This window comes from Mus caroli, chromosome 9 (genome assembly GCF_900094665.2).
Source record: "Mus caroli chromosome 9, CAROLI_EIJ_v1.1, whole genome shotgun sequence".
Taxonomy (NCBI): domain Eukaryota; kingdom Metazoa; phylum Chordata; class Mammalia; order Rodentia; family Muridae; genus Mus; species Mus caroli.
Genome location: NC_034578.1, coordinates 98,616,682 through 98,639,215, shown reverse-complemented (window position 1 = coordinate 98,639,215; position 22,534 = coordinate 98,616,682). Strand labels below are relative to the sequence as shown.

The following is a 22,534-nucleotide window of genomic DNA, read 5'->3' as shown; positions in this document are numbered from 1 at the left end:
CTGCTGTTTGGGGAAGGAATTTCAGGCCAGAGAGAGGACAAATGTTTGAGAGATAGTCACACTACTGAACAGATAAATACAAAATGAAAGAATGAAAAAGAGCAAAAAAAAAAAAAATCAAAGTCCTACAGTAGTGAAAATCAAAGTCAAACCTGTGAGGGTACTTGTACTAACATGCATAAACATACACACACAGCCGGGCGTGGTGGCGCACACCTTTAATCCCAGCACTCGGGGAGGCAGAGGCAGGCAGATTTCTGAGTTCGAGGCCAGCCTGGTCTACAAAGTGAGTGCCAGGACAGCCAGGGCTACACAGAGAAACCCTGTCTCGAAAAACAAAAAAACAAAAACAAAAACAAACAAACAAAAAAAAACCATACACACACATGCACACACACACGCACACATACACACACACACACACACACACACACGCATGCACACACGCACCCCACGTGATTAAAATTAAAGAAAACCAAATCTTACCTCGGAAGAAAAGCTGAACTTAAATGAAATCAACTACAGCTGGGCTGTGTCCCATCTGCTTTTCTAGACGATTAGGAGTTCCTTGGGTGGGATCTGTTTATTTAGCTCATCATTTCCATAAAGCAGTTAGCAGCATTGACATCTACCAGACAGCTGCTGCAGCCTTTCTTACCTGAGCCCCGGCTCTTCTTCTGGTACCACAGGCCCAGAGGGCTCGATCGACAACTCGCCAGTGAAGTGGTGTGCACTGAGCCACCTGGAGAGAACCAAGTGTGACGAGTGGAGCATCATCAGTGAGGGAAAGATAGAGTGTGAGTCAGCAGAGACCACTGAGGACTGCATTGACAAGATTGTGGTACGTGTCTCCTGCCTCTCAGGGTGGGTCCCTAACACTGTGGCCTGCTGGCCCACTGGAAGGTTGAGTTAGCAAGTGTAGTTCTTGCATGGAAATCCCCTTTCCAGACTCCTTGCTCTTGTGGTTTGAGTTCAGCTCTGTAGGATGTCCTTTACATTAGCGCAGTAGAAGGGTAAACTGAGCCATCTCCTGCTGAGGGACATTGGGCCATGGCAAGAGTGCCTTTGGGCTCAGGGTGTGCCCTGGGGAGTGCGGAAAGGGCTCAGTTTTGATTTTGCAAGCAAGTACATGTTCACTTCATTGATCGAGATAGCGTTTTAAAATTGCCTGTAGAGAATTTTCTAAATCCTGAGCCTGAGCACGAAGAAAAACAGCACCCCTTGTCATCACCGTGACTCAGAGAAAACCCTCTTCTTGAGAGTGTGCTGTGCAGGTTGCTTAGCACACCCCATCTTAGCACCTCATCATGTCTTGTGAGCCTTTCTTGTGTCTTTTGAACCCTGGTGTTTCTGCCTTAGGGAATACACTGAGGTTCTGCAGGGTGGCAGCCTTCGAGAGGGCAAGGAAGCTCCAAGCTCTCACACCCCTGCCTCTGTTCTGTGCTCTATGGAGTCTCTCCAGTTGCCTATTCTTTGAGTTGAATCTTTTGTGCTTTTTAAGATATCTATCAGAAAGCAAAACCGACTGCGAACCCCATTCTTCTATCTACATTTTCAGATACTACATTCTTTTAGCTACAGACCATTTTCTTGTTTTGTCTGAGTCAAGGCAAGAAAAATCAAACCAACTTCATACAAAGCTTGCTAACGCAGAACCAGTGTTTATATAAAAGTACACTAACATCTGGGCGTGCCTGACTGATCATCAGGGGTCCGGTACCAACATCTACTGTTGCCCTTGGCTTTATAACTTGGGCTGAGAGGGGCCTTCAAGAGGCCAGTCTAAAAGGGCAGGTGGCACAGGAAATAGCAACTCTTCATTTGCTGTGACTTCCTGTGTCTTTGCAGAACGGAGAAGCAGACGCCATGACTTTGGATGGAGGACATGCCTACATTGCAGGCCAGTGTGGTCTAGTGCCCGTCATGGCAGAGTACTACGGTGAGTGAGGACAGTGCCTCTGTGTTCTTTCTGAGCCATGGTAGAAGGAGAATCACAGCCCAGTTTATCTCACAGCCACCATAAAATGCTCCTTGCATGAGCTTTTTCTCAGTCTCTGAGACTCCCTCACCTAGAATCTCCACAGTCATCTTAAAGGATGAGAGTGGTGGGACCCTCAGTCCCTGAGATGAGATTTCTGGTATAAAAAGGATCCAACTACAGAGGATATATAGGAAGTTTGGAAAGTCTTGCAATATCCAGAAGGCTCACTTTTCCTGCTACCTTGTAGCAGGACAAATAAGTTCAGTCAGCATCCCACTGTGGGCTTGGTGCGCAGTGAGCAAGACACTTGAGATGCAGTTTGTGATTGAGTCTCAGAGGTCCACAGCCAGGTGAACTCTCAACACATCTGGGGAGTCTTGGCCTTATTGTAAATCAGTGGGGTGTGCAGTCTTATCCATGCCTCTTAGTTTTAGTTGCCTCATGAGAAAGGCATGGGTTTTCCATCCTACACATAAATGGTTAATGGTTTCTTGATTCTCTTTCAGAGAGCTCTAATTGTGCCACCCCCTCAGAACAAGGTGAGTTGAAATGGGTAATCCCGGGTACTAGAAGGTAAGTTCTCATTGTTGGGAGAACTGGTTAGGCAAATGTATAAGTCAATGGAGAGAGCCAATTTTAGAATGCAAAGTGAGATGAAATAATAGTAATTGATCAGGAGTGTGTATGTGTGTGTGTGGTGACTCAGACACAGGGTTACTCATCTCCTGTTAATATGTAGGTATTGTCTCTATAAGGATGCATGAGGGAACCCAAGGGTTGAGAATTTATGAATGGTCTCCAAACAAATCTTTGAACAAACCAGTAAATATAACATCTGTTGACAAAGCTAGGATTTCTTGCCCCTGTCAACTGATCCTGGGAACAGTCTGGGTTCTTCCCATCACTTCCTACCACTTTGAATCCTATAAGATCTTCAGAGTTTCAGATGAGAGTTAGCACAGACCTTGTCTATGTAGTCCTTGCAGGGCGGAATGGAGCACTTCAAAATGCTGATGTCTAAGTGCATGGAATTACTTGAGCATCCATCCAGGCTGGGCCCAGGAAACCAGACTAGCCCATCTCTTACTAAGGCTTTGATTAGGAGTGGATCTGAAAAGATGGCACCAGAGCAAACAGGAAGTCAAACGCCAAAGTGACCCCGAGTCCTAGTGTTCACTCTCCTTAGGTTGTATTCCATGGAACTATGAGTGTACAATTCTGTACTCTTGTCCCTGCAGCTAAACTTAACCTCCCAGTTTTTAGCATATCTAGAAGGAGCCATTATTATTCCACAGATTGTTTTCAATTGGAGAAAGTATATTGAATTAATTAAAACAGAAAACAGAAAACAGAATCACAGGTGTTCCAGCCCCAACTGAGGTCACATTTGTGCTATAGAAAATTACAACCAACATGTTGTTGGTATTTCCTTTTTTATGTTTATCCTGGTATAAAATCATATTCTTATTATCAGAGGGAATCTGGCCTGACTAACCCCAATACATGTTCATATACAAAATGCCAGAGTTCCATTAACTTTTCTGTACCCATGTCTTTGATTTAATAATTTGGAAAGTGAGTTACTGGCTTTTAACTTCAATAACCTTATGCATGCAGGTAAGGGCTGTATGTTAGCCATCTTCCTAATGATTATATGTTAATATTTGCTATTTTATGTGTATACATGTATATGTGGACACGTGCACACTTGTGATGGGGCATGTAGAGGTCAGAAGTCAACGTCAAGTGGAATTTCTCAGAAGTCATCCATTTTGTTTTATGAGATGGGATCTTTGTTGGTCTGGAGTAAGTTAAGCTGGCTTACTAGTAAGGCCCAGGAATTTGTCTGTACCCATCTTCCTAGTAATGAGATTATAAGCACATGCCACCATGCCTGGCTTTTGTCTTATATCAGTTCTGGGGACCGAACTGCTTACATGGCAAGAACTTTACCAACCAAGTCATTTCCTGAGCCCATTATTTTATTTTTAAATCAATTCATCAAAGCATTTTTAATATGGACATAATCATGGGGCACCATGTGATCTTAGTGCTTTGCTTTTAAGATTCTTCCTGCAAGACTGTCCTGTTCTTCACTGGAGTTAGATGTTGTGCAATTCCTTTCATGACACAATGCTATTTAGGACATCCTCGCTGTCCTAGGGAGACAGTGGCTTCTGTTGGAAGCAGATACTTTGGGAGGCCCCAGCGATATTAATTGTTCTTTTCAGGTATCTTTCCTAAAGGGTATTATGCCGTGGCTGTGGTGAAGGCATCGGACACTAGCATCACCTGGGACAACCTGAAAGGCAAGAAGTCCTGCCACACTGGGGTAGACAGAACCGCTGGTTGGAACATCCCTATGGGCATGCTGTACAACAGGATCAACCACTGCAAATTCGGTGAGCAGAGCTGGGAAGGCAGCTTGGGAGGAGCCGTGCAGAAAAACAGGGTCCTGAGGGAGGCGGTGGGCTCAGGGTTCATAAAAGTGAGTTTCACAAAAATGAACCTCAAGGAAATAGCAAAAAAAGCTAGGAGGGGTGCGGAGCTGAGCCATGGAATCAGGATAAGGTCTTGAGAGCTCCTCCTTCTTTCCGGTCCACGATTTCCATCATAGTACTTCCATGTTCAAAGCAACCTTGCCTGGGCAGTCACAATTCAGGCAAGGAGAACAACTGGAAATTTACACCCACTATGGTCAGTGCTTGAAAAGAGCCTTCTGGACTTGAAAGCAATTATTTGCATATAACTTGCCATTGTGCAGAACTTAGGTGTCCTGTCAGACACCTACCTACACGTACCTACTATAAACCAAATTAGATTTTTGTTACGGAGGAACAAAGGGAAACAGACATTGGGTGGATATCAAGCAATCTCTGCCATCAGGGTTGCGGTTTCCTGGGTCCCTTAAGGTGTTGGTCATCTCACTGAGTCCCTGCTCAGCCCCGAGGATTTTTCAGTTGACTATGTCCTCTACCTGAGGCTGTTTCTACCTCCTTATGTTTCTGAGTAGAAGATCCCAACAGAAAATTTTGGCAATGGCTTTGCTTCATATTGGCTTCCTCAGATCTTCTTTCCTGATGCCTCTAAATTTGGGCAACTCCTTAAAAATGATAGAACTGTAAACATGACTATGAACTCTGCGACCTTAGAATATGCAGGGAGGGGAGATGGGGACACATTTCTGCACAGAGATGCTCTGCTGTCTCAGAAACAAAGGACACCTGGGGTGACAGGCAGAAAGCACAGGCCCCTGACCTTGCTTCCCTGAGCCTCCTTATATTTTCACATCCACAGAAGCAGCTGATGGGCAGAGACTATCTCCTATCCCTCTCTTGATTTCTGAGGTGTAGTGGAGTTCTTCTAATGAATGGCAGGGAAGGGGAAACCCACAAACAAAGAAAGAGTGGTACAACCTTAGAAATTCCATTTCTTCATTCTACAGGCTAGAGATGGTACCTTCACAGTCCTCCAGGGGTCTCCTTCACCCTGAAGTGGAGTGCTCACAAAATCCTTTCCCAACCTTGAGAAGTTTCCTCCAAAGACCTATAGTCTGGGTGGTTCTGGGTTGGTGGGTGGCAGGTTGCAGAGTGAATTATTTCATAGCCTGTCAGGGGTTAGGTAAGTCACTAGAATTAACACACACACACACACACACACACACACACACACACACACACACACACACAAAGCTGACATGTTCTTGTTCTTCTGTCCAGATGAATTTTTCAGTCAAGGCTGTGCTCCTGGGTATGAGAAGAATTCCACCCTCTGTGACCTGTGTATTGGCCCATCCAAATGTGCTCCGAACAACAAAGAGGAATATAATGGTTACACGGGGGCTTTCCGGTGAGTTTTCCAACACACACACACACACACACACACACACACAGTTGGATATCTAAAATCCACATAAAAACCAGGCACGAATGTATGTCTTTAACCTCAGCACTTGCGAGTGTGGGATGGAGAAGAAACAAGTGAGTCTCTGGAGCTCACTAGCAGCCAGCTTAGCCAGACTGAGGCGCTCCAGGCTCAGTGAGAGACCATGTAGGGCTCAAACAAGTATGGTGGGGAGTGATAAAGGCAGATGCCCAATGTTGACTTCTGACCTCTGCACACATGTACACATGTGCACATGCACACATACTCACATGAATGTGCATATATGCCTTCCTCTCACACCCACAAAGAATAAAGAAAAAAATGGTATGGTGTGTGGAGCTGAGCTTGTGGAACTGCACAGCAACTTGGAGCCTTTTGCTTTCCTTATTCTGCATGTTGTTGAGTGATAGAACGAGTGGCCCTAACACTTGATGACATCAGGTGACCAACCTGGATCTCCCCAAGGTGCCTCTGAATGGCAGGGGTCAGTCTGACCTCCTGTCTTCTCTCTTCCCCAAATCTGGACCTGTTCAGGTGTCTCGTTGAGAAGGGAGATGTAGCCTTTGTGAAACACCAGACTGTCCTGGATAACACTGAAGGTAAGTGTGCGCTCTCTTCTGTTGGTTCCCTCCAGAATCTGGGTCACTGGGATTTGCTGAGACTCAGGGATAGCTCCATAGGAGCTGTACAGAAACCGTCAGGCTCGAGAGTTCTAATTCTCAACTTGTGTGTTCAATGGAGAGAGAAGCAATTGCTCTGCAGTGATCCCTATGGCAAGGGTCACTGCAAGGCTGGGGCAGGGTGAATATACATGGGAAGCTGCTTGCACTGCTGTGTGCAGAGAAGGATGCGATACATTACAGCACAGGGGAGTCAGTGTATAGGATCTCCCAGTGCCATGTCTGGAAATGTTGGACATTAAACTAATGTTAACAGTAACGAATGGCAAACCATAGATTAAAGTAAGAATCCATGATGCAACCCAGACTAGATAAACGATGAAGAGATAGCTCTTGCCGGCCATGGAATGCTAGCTAAGGAATGAGGTGGGGTGGCAAGGTTGGGAAGATGGGCTTGCATATCAGTAAGGATGTGCACGCCAGGCCTTGTATGTCACCAAGGGCTCCCGAGGAACTGCCGTTCCGGCCATCAACCATTTCCCTGCCAGCTCTCAGGTCTGTTCTCTTCACTGCCTTGGGCAACTGATGTAGGATGGACTGTCTCAGCACCAGCTCTTCTGAGACGCCTTCCCAGGCGGCACACCCCACTCTGCTGAGAATCCTCTGTCTATGTGGCTACAAAGTATCTGTATGCACTTTGGCTGTGGGCAATCACTGGGCTCTTTCTCTTCCTCTTTATCTCCCAGCACCTGAGACTGCACTCAGAAGACACTAAGAATTTATTTAAAGGACTGATTTGATTGTGTTCTCTCTCTCTCTCTCTCTCTCTCTCTCTCTCTCACACACACACACACACACACACACACACACATTTTCTTTCTCCCCTCTCCACCTCTCTCTCCCTCCCTCTTTCTCTCCCCTCTGCTTATCTCTTTCTCTCTCCCTACCTCTCTCCCTCCTCCCCTCCTTCTCCTTCCCTCTCTTTATCCCTCCCTCCCTCTCTCCCCTCTTCCTACCTTGTTCTCTCTCTTCCTCCCTCTCCCCTCTCTCTCAGTCCCCCCTTTCTCTCTCCCCTCTCTCCCTCCCTTGTTCCCCACATGATTTTTAAACTTTCTTTAAAGGCTTTCTTTCATGCCACCCAAGGGTCATCCTGGTCTTGGTTCTTTGTCACCTTTGATTTCTTCTGTGCTTTTCTGAGTAAGTCTTTGATTTCTAGGCCTTGACTCTCCACTCTCCATAAAGGCTCCAACACCTATAACCTCCTGGTTACAGTTGCTGTAGGAGACCTGACCTTCTATCTCCTCAGCTCCTCGGACTGACAAGCTGCTATTTTTGTGCACAGGATGCTGGCACGAGAAGCTCAGTTGGCACAAATGCAAGCCCTTCCTAGTTCTCTTTTCATAGCTTCTGTCTCTAGAGAACCTTGTTATAATCCTCTGCCAGTCCCTCCCATTGTCCCTCCATCAGCCCACCTTAGTACTTGGAAATTAACCCAAGGCCTGGATCATGCTTAAGCAAGTCTTTACCACATAGGGTGGTGGAAGCAATTTGATTATATTAAAATTAAGCTGAATTAACTGTTCTACATCTACATAAGTGCATTCATATTCAATAGACACTCATCATTACCATAGTGGCAAAAAAAGTATAATTACTCCAAATATCTATTAATGGAGGAATGGTTTAAAAACACTGTGTTATTGTCACACTACAGAATAAGATCCAATGGTTTTAAAGAATTACCTTGATTTGCATAATGGTGCAGAAGAAACTGTGACGTATATAAGTAGCTGAGAGCTACGGAAGTTCATATGTGTTAAGATCTACTGCTAAGAAAAAAAAATGTAGGCTTGTAACATCACACAGACTTGTATATAGGTAAATGAGGACAAGGCGCATGCGTGGAAGCACAACTTGTGATTTCCAGGATTGGTGCCAGAGAAAACATTGGGAGTTAAGGAACGCAGAAGTGAGGGTGTTTAGTTTTTGAGGGAATAATTTTAAAATATGATAACGCTGGTCTCACACAGTATTTGTTCAATTACGGGAAAAGCTGAGCGGACAGTGAATGAATCGAGAGAGGTCACGATCTCGCTTTATGAGCGAGAAATGAAAACTGGCAAGAAAAAATGCCCGGAGGAACCGTGGAAAACCTCCGGAAGGGCAGAGGTCTTTAAATCGACTGTTCGGTTGGTTAACTGTTGCAAAGAGAATGCAGAAAAGATTAAGTAAGCAGATGAGATAGGACATTAGCTCCTGGGACTAGCATGACGTCAAACTGAAAATATCGATGAGGATTGGAGAGCATCTTTGGGGCGGGTCTTCCGTTTGGAGAACGGAGAGGGCAGCACAGAGGCGGGGAAACTGCCTTAGAGCACCACCTTCTTCCCGCCCCTTGATGAAGCTAGAAGTACAGAAGGCCCCAGGATTTTGTCTGAGACAGGCTTCACTCTGTATCTCCCGTTAACCTAGAATTCACTGTGTAGACCAGCTGGCCCCACATTCACAGAGATCCGTTTCTGCCGCCCAAGTGCTAAGATTAAAGGCATGCATTAGCACGCCTGGCTTTATTTATGTATTTATTTATTTAAATGCATTGTTATTGTTTAGCATTGGAATTTAATAGTAGATTTTTTTTCTTTTTCTTTAAAAAAAAAACACCCATAGAACATGGCTTTTTTTTTTCTTTTCTTTTCTTTTTGTTTTGTTATTGTTGTTGTTGTTGTTGTTTTCAAGACAGGGTTTCTCTGTGTAGCCCTGGCTGTCCTGGAACTCACTCTGTAGACCAGGCTGGCCCCTTGAACTCAGAAATCCGCCTGCCTCTGCCTCCCAAGTCCTGGGATTAAAGGCGAGCGCCACCACTGCCCGGCTTGTGGCTCTTTTTTTTCATTTGGCTGAGAGGGCAGGTCAGAGGAGAGTGTTCACTAAAAAGCTCTTGTGAATCGAGTGCTACCTGTAATGAACACGACCATCCTCTCCTCCTAACACCGCCATAACCTTAAACATGCGCTTCTGCTGGACAGAAGGCACACGCCTTCCATACACCTGTGGGTCAGTGACATCCCAGTGACTACAACGGTTCCATCTGGCTGATCCACCCCTTTTCTCTACCCAGGAAAGAACCCTGCTGAATGGGCTAAGAATCTGAAGCAGGAAGACTTCGAGTTGCTCTGCCCTGATGGCACCAGGAAGCCTGTGAAAGATTTTGCCAGCTGCCACCTGGCCCAAGCTCCAAACCATGTTGTGGTCTCACGAAAAGAGAAGGCAGCCCGGGTTAAGGCTCTGCTGACTAGCCAGGAGGTATGAACTACCCAGGGTCTGCTACCGTTTATTCCTAGCAGGGGCAGGCTATTCGGAGTTGCACGGAGCTCCGGAGTGAGCATTTCCTTTCTAAAAACTAGAATTTGGACTCTCTAGACCGTGGATCAGAATATCTGAGTTCAAATCTCAGCTCGGCAGCTTTCGATCCATGCCATCTTAGGCACGTGGCTTAAAATGTCCACGTTCGGTTTCTTCACATATTAAATGGAAATAACACCACATACACACAATGTTTCTAAGTTAACAAAAAAAAAAAAAATGAAATCAAGTGGTGCATGCACAAGTCTTAGGGAATGTGTGTTTACAGGGAGGGCGCACAGTGTGCTAGCTGGGACTGGATTCCTCAGACCTGGCTCTGGTCCTGTGGAACTCCTAGTCACGACAGACAAATTCCCACTTGACCCATGAGCCCTCCGAGCCTAGAATCTGCCTTCCAGCTCATCCGGATCTTGACTCGGGACTTTATTTTCCTCGAGAATGTTTTTCTGAAAACAATTTCGAATGTTCCTTCCTATGAGTCTTAAGGACCGGAATTGACTACTCCTTCTCTTGCTTATATCAGTTGCACCATATTCTTCACAGTCTAGAAAATACAAGACTCTTACTCTCAGAAAAATCCTGTCAGGGCCAGCCTTGGGGGGCAGTGAGTACAGGGGCCACTGGAACACTTTATCCCTAGGGCCACTCTACATACACACACAAAAATTACCCTTCCTTCTGGCATAGCTGCCTGCCTTTTAATTTGTCATTAGTTTTAAAAGAAATAGGCTAGCATACTTTGAAAAGCTCCTTTTGGGGGCTGGTGAGATGGCTCAGCGGTTAAAAGCACTGACTGCTCTTCCGAAGGTTCTGAGTTTAAATCCCAGCAACCACATGGTGGCTCACAGCCATCCGTAATGAGATCTGACGCCCTCTTCTGGTGTGTCTGAAGACAGCTACAGTGTACTTACATATAATAATATAATAATAAGTAAATCTTTAAAAAAAAAAAAAGAAAGAAAAGCTCCTTTCAAAGCATATGATAATCTCCAGTGGTGTTTCTAGTTTGACATTAGATTTGAGTCAAACAATCTTACAATCGCTAACAGTTTCATAGCAGCATCACCAAATGTTTAAAGAGACTCAATGTGAAATCTTTAACCTTTCTACAGTGTTTTATACCTCTGTTTCTTGTGTAGATTTTTTTAAAAATGCTATGTCAATTATAAATATCTTCTGTAGCTTTCTGTTGTTCCCAGGGCTGGCTTGGACCTTTCAGTCTCCTGCAGGTGTTTCCAGTCCGAGACATAGGTTCACGTCTATTTTCTGCTCATTTGACAGACTTTATATGGGGGAAGAGACTGCACCAGCAATTTCTGTTTGTTCAAGTCCACCACCAAGGACCTTCTGTTCAGAGACGACACCAAATGTTTCGTTAAACTTCCAGAGGGTACCACATATGAAAAGTACTTAGGGACAGAGTACATGCAAGCCGTCGGTAACATGAGGAAGTGCTCAACCTCACGTAAGTAGAATGAACCCTGTGGAGGGGTTGCAGAGAAACCCAGCGATGGGTGCTGGAATGGTAGCGACAAGAACTCAAACCCTTAGGAAACAGCCACATAAGCAAGACAGAACCTAGCATATACAACCACGTGGGTTATATGCACATATTGCTAAGGGGTCACAGACCCAAGATACTAGGGCAGTGGACGTATTATATGCACACAATCCCACCTTATTCCTAGGAAGATAAAAAAGGGCACTAAACTTATTAGAAGTCCCTGTCCAATATGGCAATGGCTAGCAAGGTGTGACAGTGCAACTTCGGGTGACAGCTGGATTAAATCTAGATATCATATCGTCACTCCACCCAGCTACAATTTTAGTTGAAAGTAGCCATAGCAAGAAGAATTATCACAGAGCATCCTTTTAGATAGCTCTGTTCACAGAACATCCTTTTAGACAGCTCTGTTCTATGGAACTTCAATAATGATAAGTTCTGGCTAGCTAGGAAGTTGCTAAGCAACATCTGCAATGCCGTGTTCCAGGAATTGAAATAGAAGAAAATATATTTTACCATCTGTTTGGGGATTAGTGGGGCCACCTGAAAACATTTGTAAAGTGCGAGAGGATGCATGGGATATACAGTGGTGAGTCTCCCACTGTAGTTTGTAGGTGAGTCTTGGCCTTCATTTAAGTTGTTGTGCTGGAGATACAGCCTCAGAGACTGTGCTGGTCTGGGGTGGTGGCCCTTTCAAGGTTGCCACATGTGGACTGGTAAGATGGCTCAGTGGGGAAAAGAGCACGTGGCACAAGCTAGATGACTTGAGTTTAATCCCTAGATCTGACGGTAGGAGACAATATACTGTACTATACTGTACTGCACTGTGCCAAGCTATGCTATATATATGTTTTATCTAAGTTGCCATATGGAATTCTAGTGTGAGCAATGTGATTGTTGAGGTTTAGTGTTACAGAACCCAAGTTAATATTTCCCTTACCTGTATGCTCCAGAGAACACCGGTCTAGCTTTGTTTTTCTCCACTCCATCCTTAGACCCAGCTCAGAAGTTGCTGGGGACTGCCAGCTACCATCTGCCTCACATTCTCAGGGAAGAAGGGCCTTCCTAGGCGGCTTCTCCTTATGTGAATTCAAGTTCAGAGCCTCACTGGTTAAAAGCAAAGTTGGGGGATGCTGTAGGGCAGGAAGGTCACGTGACAGCTTCTCCATCCTTGTGTGGAGCCCTCCCCGTGGGAGGCTCAGGAGCTGTGTAGGGAAGCAGGGATGGCAGGGATGGGGCACAGCATGCATGAGTCTAGCAGAACAATGAGCCCTGGCACAATTTATGTGATACTGAATTGCCCGTTCAGGCTCCTTCATTCTGCTAAACGGCTCATAACAGTATGAGTATTCTCAGTGTCCTATGTCTTTCTTCTCTCCCCAGGACTCCTAGAAGCCTGCAGTTTCCACAAAAATTAAAATCCAAGAGGTGGGTTGCCACTGTGGTGGAGACAGATGCTCCTGTGGTCCATGGGCTTCTCTTGGTCTTCACGCCCTGAGGGGTTGGGACTAACTGGTGTATGTCTTCACTGCTGTGCCTTACCACATACACAGAGCACAAAATAAAAACGACTGCTGACTTTATATTTCCCAAACTCCATTCTTTTCTATTTTCACCAGGAATTCTTTGTACAATCTGACTAAATATCATAGAAACTGAACCTTGTCTCCTGAGCTCAAGATTCAGGTAGTTGGGGCTGGAGAGATGGCTCAGAGGTTAAGAGCACAGGCTGCTCTCCCAGAGGTCCTGAGTTCAATTCCCAGCAACCACGTGGTGGTTCACAGTTGTCTGTATCTCCAGTTCCATGGGATCCGATGCCTCTTTTGCTCGGCAAGATCCTGCATTCATGTGAGGCACATAAGTTCACACAACCACATACACATAAAATAAAAGATCAAAAATAAGAATCTTAGCCGGGCGTGGTGACGCACGCCTTTAATCCCAGCACTTGGGAGGCATTTCTGGATTCGAGGCGAGCCTGGTCTACAGAGTGAGTTCCAGAACAGCCAGGGCTACACAGAGAAACCCTGTCTCAAAAATACAAAAAACAAAAAACAAAAAACAAAAAACAAAAAAAAAACCACAAACAAAAACAAAAAAACTGTATGACCACACACGTACGTATGTGCACATGCCAGTAAGAAGAATTTGTTACAAATAGATGCCCCAGTGAGTACTGAGAAAGTTGACAGAAGACCCACTTTTATTAATTCATTGCGATGGAATAGCCATGGTCCAAAACCAAATTTGAATCAGCTTTGCGTAAAAAAAAAAAAAAAAAAAAAATCTCCCTGCGAGCCCGACAACATCGCAAACAATTGGTCGTCAGTCAGTGGGCGGGGTCCTTTCTCACCAGTCAGTTAGACGTCACGGGCAGGCGAGGGGAAGCTCTTCAAGTGCTGGTCGTTGGGAGCTTTGGTGTATAGGATGTGAGGGTGGGGAGGAGCTGCGGAGGCATGTCTATGGCGCCCTCTAGTGTTACAGTCCTGTAGGCGGCAGGTATTCAGGCCCTTTAGCTTTGCAGTCAGCTAAGTCAGTAAGGGCCCATACTAGGAAATCAGAAAGTTCCATCCCACAAGGCCTTGGCTAATTTGTACGAAATGAACATTAAAAAGAGTGCTTTATAGAAGAATGCCTCAAGAGCTCAGCATTAACACTGGCAGTGACTTTTAACAGATTTTAATAGTCTGCCCCAGTGCCTAGGGAGAACTGGGGCCGTGTTCCTGTCTCATTTCTACCCCCATGCCTCCACTCCTCAGCCAACTTTCTTGGAAGGTTCAGGCTCCACGTCCCCTTCTCCCCATGTATTAGTAATAAGCAGTTGGCTGAACACACAGAGACTAGTCATCGGCTCTACAGTCTCACCCTGACAGAAGTCGCTGCTACTCGCCAGCTTTTCCATGCGGGAGTCTACCCTCCCTTTCTCTCTCTCTCTCTCTCTCTCTCTCTCTCTCTCTCTCTCTCTCTCTCTCTCTCATTTGTTTGTTTTGGTTTGGTTTGGTTTTTTCGAGATAGGCTGTGTAGCCCTGGCTGTCCTGGAACTCACTCTGTAGACCAGGCTAGCCTCGGACTCAGAAATCCGCCTGCCTCTGCCTTCCAAGTGCTGGGATTAAAGGTTTGCGCCACCACGCCCAGCTACCCTCCCTTTCTTAGGATGGTTTTCCCTCTCTGACATGGTCATTCTCTTTGATTCCCATCTCTCTGTGTTCACTCGTGACCTGAGTTGTGAGCTTATCCTACCAATCTGGGTATCTTAAGAATTCTCCTCTGGACCCAGCGTTCCCCTCTCTAAAATTAAAATTAAGTTATACCTTTAAAAAAAAAAATTATTGGGCTGGTGAGATGGCTCAGTGGGTAAGAGCACCCGACTGCTCTTCCGAAGGTCCAGAGTTCAAATCCCAGCAACCATATGGTGGCTCACAACCATCCACAACAAGATCTGGCACCCTCTTCTGGAATGTCTGAAGACAGCTACAGTGTACTTACATATAATAAATAAATCTTAAAAAAAAAAAATTATTGAAAACCTGAGGAGGGCCAGAGAAACAGCTCAGCATTTGAGAGCATTTACAAACCTCAGGACTCACATGAGAGCCCACAGCCCGCACACTCACATGTACAGACTCACACACCCCCACACACGCCTACACATACATGCATCATTAAAATAAAATGTTTACAAATCACTCTAATTCCATTTCCAGAGGATCCAATGCCTCTTCTGACCTCTGTGGGTTCCTCTACCCAAAATAATGCATGCAAACATCTGTGTTTGTGTGTGCGTATTTTAAGACACGTTCTAATTTTATCCAAAATGGCCTCAAACTTGCTGTGCAGCTAATGATGACCTTGAACTCCTGACCCTTCTGCCTTCATCTCCCGAGTACTTAGGATTATAGTGTTCATTACCACCCGTTCCTTTTTTTTTTTTAAACTTCTTAAGAAATCTTTATGCTGTCTTCCATAATGGCTGTAGGAAGCTACATTCCCACCAACAGTGTATCAGATTTCCCTTTCCTCTCTGTACTGTTTGGTATATTTTGGCTTTTTTAATAGTAACTATCTTAATGAGTATCAGGTAGTATCTCATAGCAGTTTTCATTTTCATCTTCTTACTGGCTAAAGACGTTAAGCACACTTCACATTCCTCCTGATAATTTGCCACATGTGGAAAAAAAAGTCTCTTCAAGTCATTTTTTAAATATTAATTTTTATTTTGTGTATGTGTTTGTATACATATAGGTACCCAACTTTCTTTTTACATATGACGACAACAATCTTTCGTCTAACAACTTTTTTTTTTTTTTAGAAAGGATTGTTGTGGATAGCCCTGGGGCTAATTATATTTGATATTAATTCCATTCTCCTGTGAGGGGCTGCGAACAAGGAATGAGTCAGCACTCAGATGATTTCCTGTAAACCTGCTTCCCACCTTAATTTGTAAAATAAAGAAGAGATGATGATTGGGCAGATAAAAGGGAAGGTGGAACAGAAGGTGGGGGGAGAGAAGAAGGAGAAATGGAAGAGGGAGAGGACGTAGAGGAGGAAGAAGAAGAAAAGCAGAGCAGAAGCACATGGCCTGGAGAAACCGCAAGTTCTAAGGGGTCTCATAGATGTGGCAGATGGTAGTGTAGTGTAGATCTGCCCAACCTAGGCGCACAGCGCGTATTCATATTAACTGTGTTGTGTTTTCATTGCCAGGGTATATTTGGGATGGAGATTTACCAAACAAAGGATGATACAAAATCTCACACTATGTAGCCAAGGAATTTACTGTGTAGGTTAGGCTGTGCTGTGGTTTGAATGAGAACATCTCCATAGGTTCATACATTTGAATGCTTGGTCCCCAGTTGGTGAAATTGTTTGGGAACGATTAGGAGGTGTGGCCTTGTTGGAGGAGGCGTGTCACTGGAGTGGGCTTTGAAGTTTTGAACACCCACATCAGGCCCAGTTTCTTATTCTCTGCCTCTGAATCATGATGTAGGCTCTTAGCTACTGTGTCAGTGCCATGCCTGCCTGCTGCCACATTCCCTACTGCGACACTCATGGACTCAGCCTCTGAAATATAAGGAAGCTCTCGATTAAATACTTTCTATGCTTTCTTCTGCCGGGCGTGGTGGCGCACGCCTTTCATCCCAGCACTTGGGAGGCAGAGGCAGGCGGATTTATGAGTTCGAGGCCAGCCTAGTCTACAAAGTGAGTTCCAGGACAGCCAGGGCTACACAGAGAAACCCTGTCTCAAAAAAACAAACAAAAAAGCTCCCAATTAAATGCTTTCTTCTGTATTGGTCATGGTGTCTTTTCACAGTAATAGAACAACAGCAACTATATATTTTATAGTCATTACAACCTACATATTTTAACTTCTAAATATTTCAGAAATTTTACCCTCTATTTCACACTTTGTGTTTGTTTGTTTGTTTGTTTAATGTATGTGAACACACTGTAGCTGTCTGCAGACACACCAGAAGAGGGCATCAGATCCCATTACAGATGGCTGTGAGCCACCATGTGGTTGCTGGGAATTGAACTCAGGACCTCTGGAAGAGCAACCTGTGCTCTTAACCACTGAGCCATCTCTCCAGCCCCCGATTTCACACTTTTATCCTGCGTTAGACTCCAAGTATCTTTTGCCTAAATACGACAAGAGACTCCCATTGATTCCCCCAGCCTCAGTCTTTTCTCTCTCCAGTCATAGTTCTCCACAGATCTGCCAATTATCCGTGTCACTTTCAGCTTATTGTTATACTCTGAGTAAACTCTGTGTTCTTCAGCATAGCACACAAAACCACTCCCAGGTCTGATTCCTACAAACGTTCCCAGCTGACTTTCTGCCACTTTTGCTTCCATGGACAATCTAATCATTCTTGTACATAGCCTGTAGCCGGCGACTCAGTATCAAGGCCAACGGAGTGGCCCTCGAGTGGGCTTCTTCTCGCCTGCCCTCTGCCCTTTGAGGATGCATCTAAATCTAAATCACATTGGGAGCCTTCCAAACTCAAGGTTTAACATCTTTGTTTCATTTCCTACCCAATCACTCACTGCCACACTAGAGAGGAAGGGAATGTCTCATTTCCTCCCTTCCATTTCCTCCCTTCCTGGTGCCTGCAGGAGTTGGGGTTTTATGTGGCAGTGCGACATTGTAATGAATTTGTTTAGTCTTTAAGTGACATCGACTTTTCCTGTCATCTCCCAGGCAGACCTGTACTTAAATACTTTAAAATCATGACAGCTACTTAATGACAGGAGGCTGCAAATGACCCTCGAGGCTTGGCCACTTCTGACCCACAGAGATATTTTTAAATTGAAGCTCACATTTTTTTTTTAATGTTTTCGATTACCCGCTGAAATCTTAAATAGAAGAGTTCCCATGAAGATCTTTTATAAATAAGTCCTCTTGAGAAACTGAAAAATGTTGTCTACTCTGGGCCTCTCAAATGGCCTACCTGGTTGAGTAGGCCTGCTTCCTTTGGGTGGGAGTGATCAATCTATCGTCGACACCCCCACATCCTCCCGAGCACTGATTTTCCTGATTGCTTTTTTAAATGCAGTCATTTGAGTTTTCCGTGCTGGGCGTGTCAACGCAGGACACAGAATTACCGAGTTTCCCACACACGTCATTGGCTTTTTCTTAAGCTTCTCTTCCGTGCGTCTTTTTCTGTTTTCTTCAGTTGCCAGCATAGGTTAATGCATCCTCCAAGATTCAGGTCCATCTCTAGCTACTTTTCTCTGACCTCATAAAGGACTCGACGTGTCTTTGTGGATTCTCTGTGACTCCATCACATCTTCGGTCACATCATACTGAGGTAAAATCTCTCATAAATGTCATCCCATGAAACGGCCGAGTAGAAATCCTCACCCTCAAATGAAGTTTTGCAGCCGTTAATTTTGCTAACATTCATCATTCTTTCAAAAATCGAAATGAAATGGGAGTAGAGGGGTGGGTTTGACCAAAAGACATCATATTCATTTATGAAATTCTCCAAAGATTAAAAAATTAAAATGCAAAGAAAAAAAATTCCACAAAGCTATACATACATGTCTCAAAGCATGCCGATATGAATACACTCGCTAACTGGGTTGTAGAAACCAAAAAACTCCAACTCCCATCAGGCACTTAGCCGAGATAGCCCTAAGGAACTCCCGTGATGCCCCGCGCCCCGCCACGGCGTGGAGCTTAGAGCCACGTAACTTTGGCGGCCCGGGAAGACTACACACCTCTTTCATGGCTTCGGCGAACACCCGGCGAGTTGGCGATGGCGCCGGTGGCGCCTTCCAGCCTTACCTCGACTCTTTACGACAGGAGCTGCAGCAGAGGGATCCGACGCTGCTCTCCGTGGCGGTGGCTCTACTGGCGGTGCTGCTGACGCTGGGTGAGGCGGCCGGCATTCACGGCGAGGGCTGGGTGGCTCGGCGCCGCAGGCCGGGGAGGCGGACGGCTGGGTTCCCTCTTCTACCACTGGTCTTCCAGACCCAGCAGTGTGGAAAGGGGACGCTGAAGTGACCTGGGTCTTGGGGCAGGACTTACATGAGGCGCCCCTGTGCGCTTGAGCGCTGCGGCCGCCATCGCTCATTCCAACTCTGAGCCACTTGTGTCTGAGCTGGACTCTGGGATACTGGGGTACTAAGGTAGAGTAGAAATCCACCAATCAAATGTAGCAAGCCACTAATTTTCCCCAGATCCATCATTCTGTGTATACTTTTAGTCTCCACATTTGGATGAGGGAAATAGACGTGAAAAAAGTTTACAGTTGATAGTGGCCGGCGCTCCGTGAGTTCCTAACAAAACTGACTCTAATCCGTGTGACAATGAAAGTAGTCCAGATGGACACTTTTTTTTTTTTTTTTTTTTGTCGTAAATGCCTATTAATAATGTCTTTAGAAAATGAATGCTGCCTTTCTCTTCTCTGCAGTGTTCTGGAAGTTCATCTGGAGCCGAAAGAGCAGTCAGAGAGCTGTTCTCTTCGTTGGTCTCTGTGACTCTGGGAAAACGTTACTGTTTGTCAGGGTAATGCTTTGATTTCCACCTCGGTTAGACTTAAGAGGGATGGGTAAGGCATTTCTGTAGCCCTGTCATCTTGCAGTTTATTTGGTACAGCAAGTTTAGGACATGTTCTAAAAAATATTTTTTTTTCTTTTTAATTATATGTATGTGTGTGGGTATGTGCACATGAGTGCCTGTACCTGTAGAGGCCAGACGTGTCAGATTTTGTAGAGTCGGTCTTCAAAGCTGCCTGATGTGGGTGCTGTGAATTGAATTCGGGTCCCTTGCTAGAGCAGGATGGGATCTTATCCAACTTAGTTGAGTCTCCAGCCCTGGGAGTTAATTCTTGACTTACTTGGGAACACAAAAAAGACTCTAGGAAAACCTTTAAACACACACACACACACACACACACACACACACACGCGATGCTATTAGAATATGTGGTTTGGATCGGTGGCACATACGTGAAAGCCAGGTCCAGAAGTTCTTGTCAGCAATCCCAGTGCCTAGGAGGTAGAGATACAGTGGATCCCTGGAATTCCTTGGCTCACCACCCATGCTAGTTGGTTTTCTCCCCGGGTTCAGTGAGAGACCACAGCCTCACAGAAGGTGGCTGCCTGCGTGGTGGTGGTCCATGCCTTTAAAGCCAGCACTTGGGAGGCAGAAGTAGGAGGATCTCTTCAAGTTTGAGGCCAGCTTGGTCTGTAGAATGAGTTCCAGAACAGCCAGAGCGGCACAGAGAAACCCTATGTCAGGAAAAAAAAAAAAAAAAAGCAAAAACAGTAAATACATAAGGTGGAGAAAGATTGAGGAAGGGCTCCTGACATCAACCAACCTTCAGTATACATACACATACACCTGTTAAAAAATGCATTACCAGTTTCTTGGGCTACTCAGAATATAATGGTTATGGACATACATTTTTTTTGTTTGTTTGTTTTTTGTTTTTGTTTTTTTCCAGACAGGGTTTCTCTGTATAGCCCTGGCTGTCCTAGAACTCACTCTGTAGACCAGGCTGATCTTGAACTCAGAAATCCACCTGCCTCTGCCTCCTAAGTGCTGGGATTAAAGGCATGTGCCACCACTGCCTGGATAGACGTATATTCTTAAGTGTAGCTTGCATTCTTATTCTTTCTTTAAACAATCAATAAAGGATAAAGGAAGCCCAATAACTTTTTCTGATTTCTGTGACTTAAAATAGTCCCAGCATGGCCAGTTCTGAGCAATCCAGCATTATCACAATCATGACAAAAATTATTCTCCTTTGACAGTCTTAAGTTACTAATACTTAGTTTTATGTAAGCCAGTGTATTTTAACAGAACATGTTTTACTATAGAGAATTTACCCTCTTCCTTTGGAGGGTATAAATAATAATAATAATAGTAGTAGTAATAGTAATAGCTATTATTATTTTAATTGTGTGTGTGTGTTCATTCATGTGTGTAAGGGCTGGTACGTGTGAGCCTTGGCATATCTGTGGAGGTCAGAGGACCAGAAGTGTTGGTCTTCTCTCATTGCTCTGCCAGGCTAGCTAGAATGAATTTCTGGAGATTGCCCTGTCTCCCTCCCATTTTCCCCATAGGAGTACTGGCATTGTGAATGTGTGTACTACTAGATCTGGTTTTATGTGGGTTCAGAGGGGCTGAACTTAGGTCATCAAGGTTACACAGGAAGTGTTATGTCCACTGAACATCTCCTGAGGCCTTGAGTTGTTTTTGGTGCCTCAAATCTTTACAGGTTAGTAATTTGGCCCCTTGCTGTTGTTTAAAAATAATACTAATGTTGGGCCCAGGGTGCCACTTTCGGGTCTTTTTGCAATGCCATCAGCACTGCAAAAAGGAGGAATAAAGCTTGTAATTTATTATTATTATTATTATTATTATTATTATTATTGGTTTTTTTTCGAGACAGGGTTTCTCTGTGTAGTCCTGGCCTTCCAGGCACTCACTCTGTAGACCAGGCTGGCCTCAAACTCAGAAATCCGCCTGCCTCTGCCTCCCAAGTGCTGGGATTAAAGGCGTGCGCCACCACTGCCGGGTTGTAATTAATTATTATTCTACAAGTTAAAAATAAAGCAGTATGATCCTTTTCAGCTGTTTCAAGTAGCATTCGTTCATTTGACCTTACTCTCCACAGAATGAAAATGTCATTCTTTACATTGCATTCGGTGTTATTGTAACGCATTTACCCTGATTTGTCTGTCTTGGTTTTGTTTTGTTTACAGTTGCTAACTGGCCAGTACAGAGACACACAGACTTCTATTACTGATAGTTCTGCCATATACAAAGTCAACAATAACAGGGTAAGAGGTATCTGGAATGTTCTAGAATCTGACAATCTTCCTTACTGAGTTCTACTGTCATGTGTGTTGCTGACCCAAAGCAACTTGGGGAGAAAAGGACTCCCGGGACGTAGTTCATTGTTAAGGGAATTCAGGGCAGGGTCCTGGCAGCAGAAGACATGCAGAAATGCTGCTTGCTGGTTCACTCTTCAGTTTACTTAGCTAGATTTCTTCATAGCTCTGGACTACCTGCCTAAACATGGCACCTCCCACATTGGACTCAAGAAAATGACCCATAGACATGCACACAGGCCAGTCTGATGGAGGGACTTCTGTTGAGGCTTCTCTTACATGGCTGGAAGCTGTGTCAAGTTAACAAAGCTTACTGGGGCACTGTGGCTTGTCAAGGAAAAACCTTGAATGGAGTAGTCTGAAGATGTAGGTACCTTTTGACATAGAGCATATTCTGCATAACAGACAGATCTGCCCTTGGCAATATAGGTAGCAGATTTAGTCCTGCCCACCCATCCTTGTAACTTACGTACAGGGTATAAGACATTTTACTTTTAGGTTCTGTCTGTCCAGTATTACTGTGAGGTTCAGTAAGTGCTGGGTCTTCTTCTGGTATAAGTAGGCAGTGTGTAGACCCAGGACAATCATTTGGTTCAAAGTAGTTGTCCTTTTCTGCCTCTGCCAGCCAGACTTTTCTTTAGAAGCCGTCCCATAGTTAGATTTTTATTACTCGGAGCCTTGTTAATGTCTAGTGCCTTTTTAAAAAATTATTTTTAAAATTTATTTTTTTTTGGGGGGGGGGGTTGAGACAGGGTTTCTCTGTATAGCCCTGGCTGTCCTGTCCTGGAACTCACTCTGTAGACCAGGCTGGCCTCGAACTCAGAAATCTGCCTGCCTCTGCCT

General features: G+C 44.8%; 1 protein-coding gene across 2 annotated transcripts in view; it reads left to right on the top strand.

The window, feature by feature from the left end:
• The window catches only part of LOC110301231 (serotransferrin), a 38,982-nt gene that overhangs the window by 8,793 nt on the left and 7,655 nt on the right, over window positions 1–22,534 (top strand). The window contains exons 9-19 of one of the 2 annotated variants that reach the window (XM_021171579.2): window positions 690–841; window positions 1,849–1,939; window positions 2,488–2,520; window positions 4,213–4,383; window positions 5,701–5,830; window positions 6,401–6,465; window positions 9,602–9,786; window positions 11,128–11,311; window positions 18,472–18,723; window positions 19,264–19,358; window positions 21,563–21,640. In XM_021171579.2, coding sequence (XP_021027238.1) covers window positions 690–841; window positions 1,849–1,939; window positions 2,488–2,520; window positions 4,213–4,383; window positions 5,701–5,830; window positions 6,401–6,465; window positions 9,602–9,786; window positions 11,128–11,311; window positions 18,472–18,723; window positions 19,264–19,358; window positions 21,563–21,640 — 1,436 coding nt within the window. Of the gene's footprint in view, window positions 1–689; window positions 842–1,848; window positions 1,940–2,487; window positions 2,521–4,212; window positions 4,384–5,700; window positions 5,831–6,400; window positions 6,466–9,601; window positions 9,787–11,127; window positions 11,312–12,733; window positions 12,936–18,471; window positions 18,724–19,263; window positions 19,359–21,562; window positions 21,641–22,534 lie in introns of those variants that run through there. The other variant, XM_021171578.1, reaches the window with a different exon arrangement.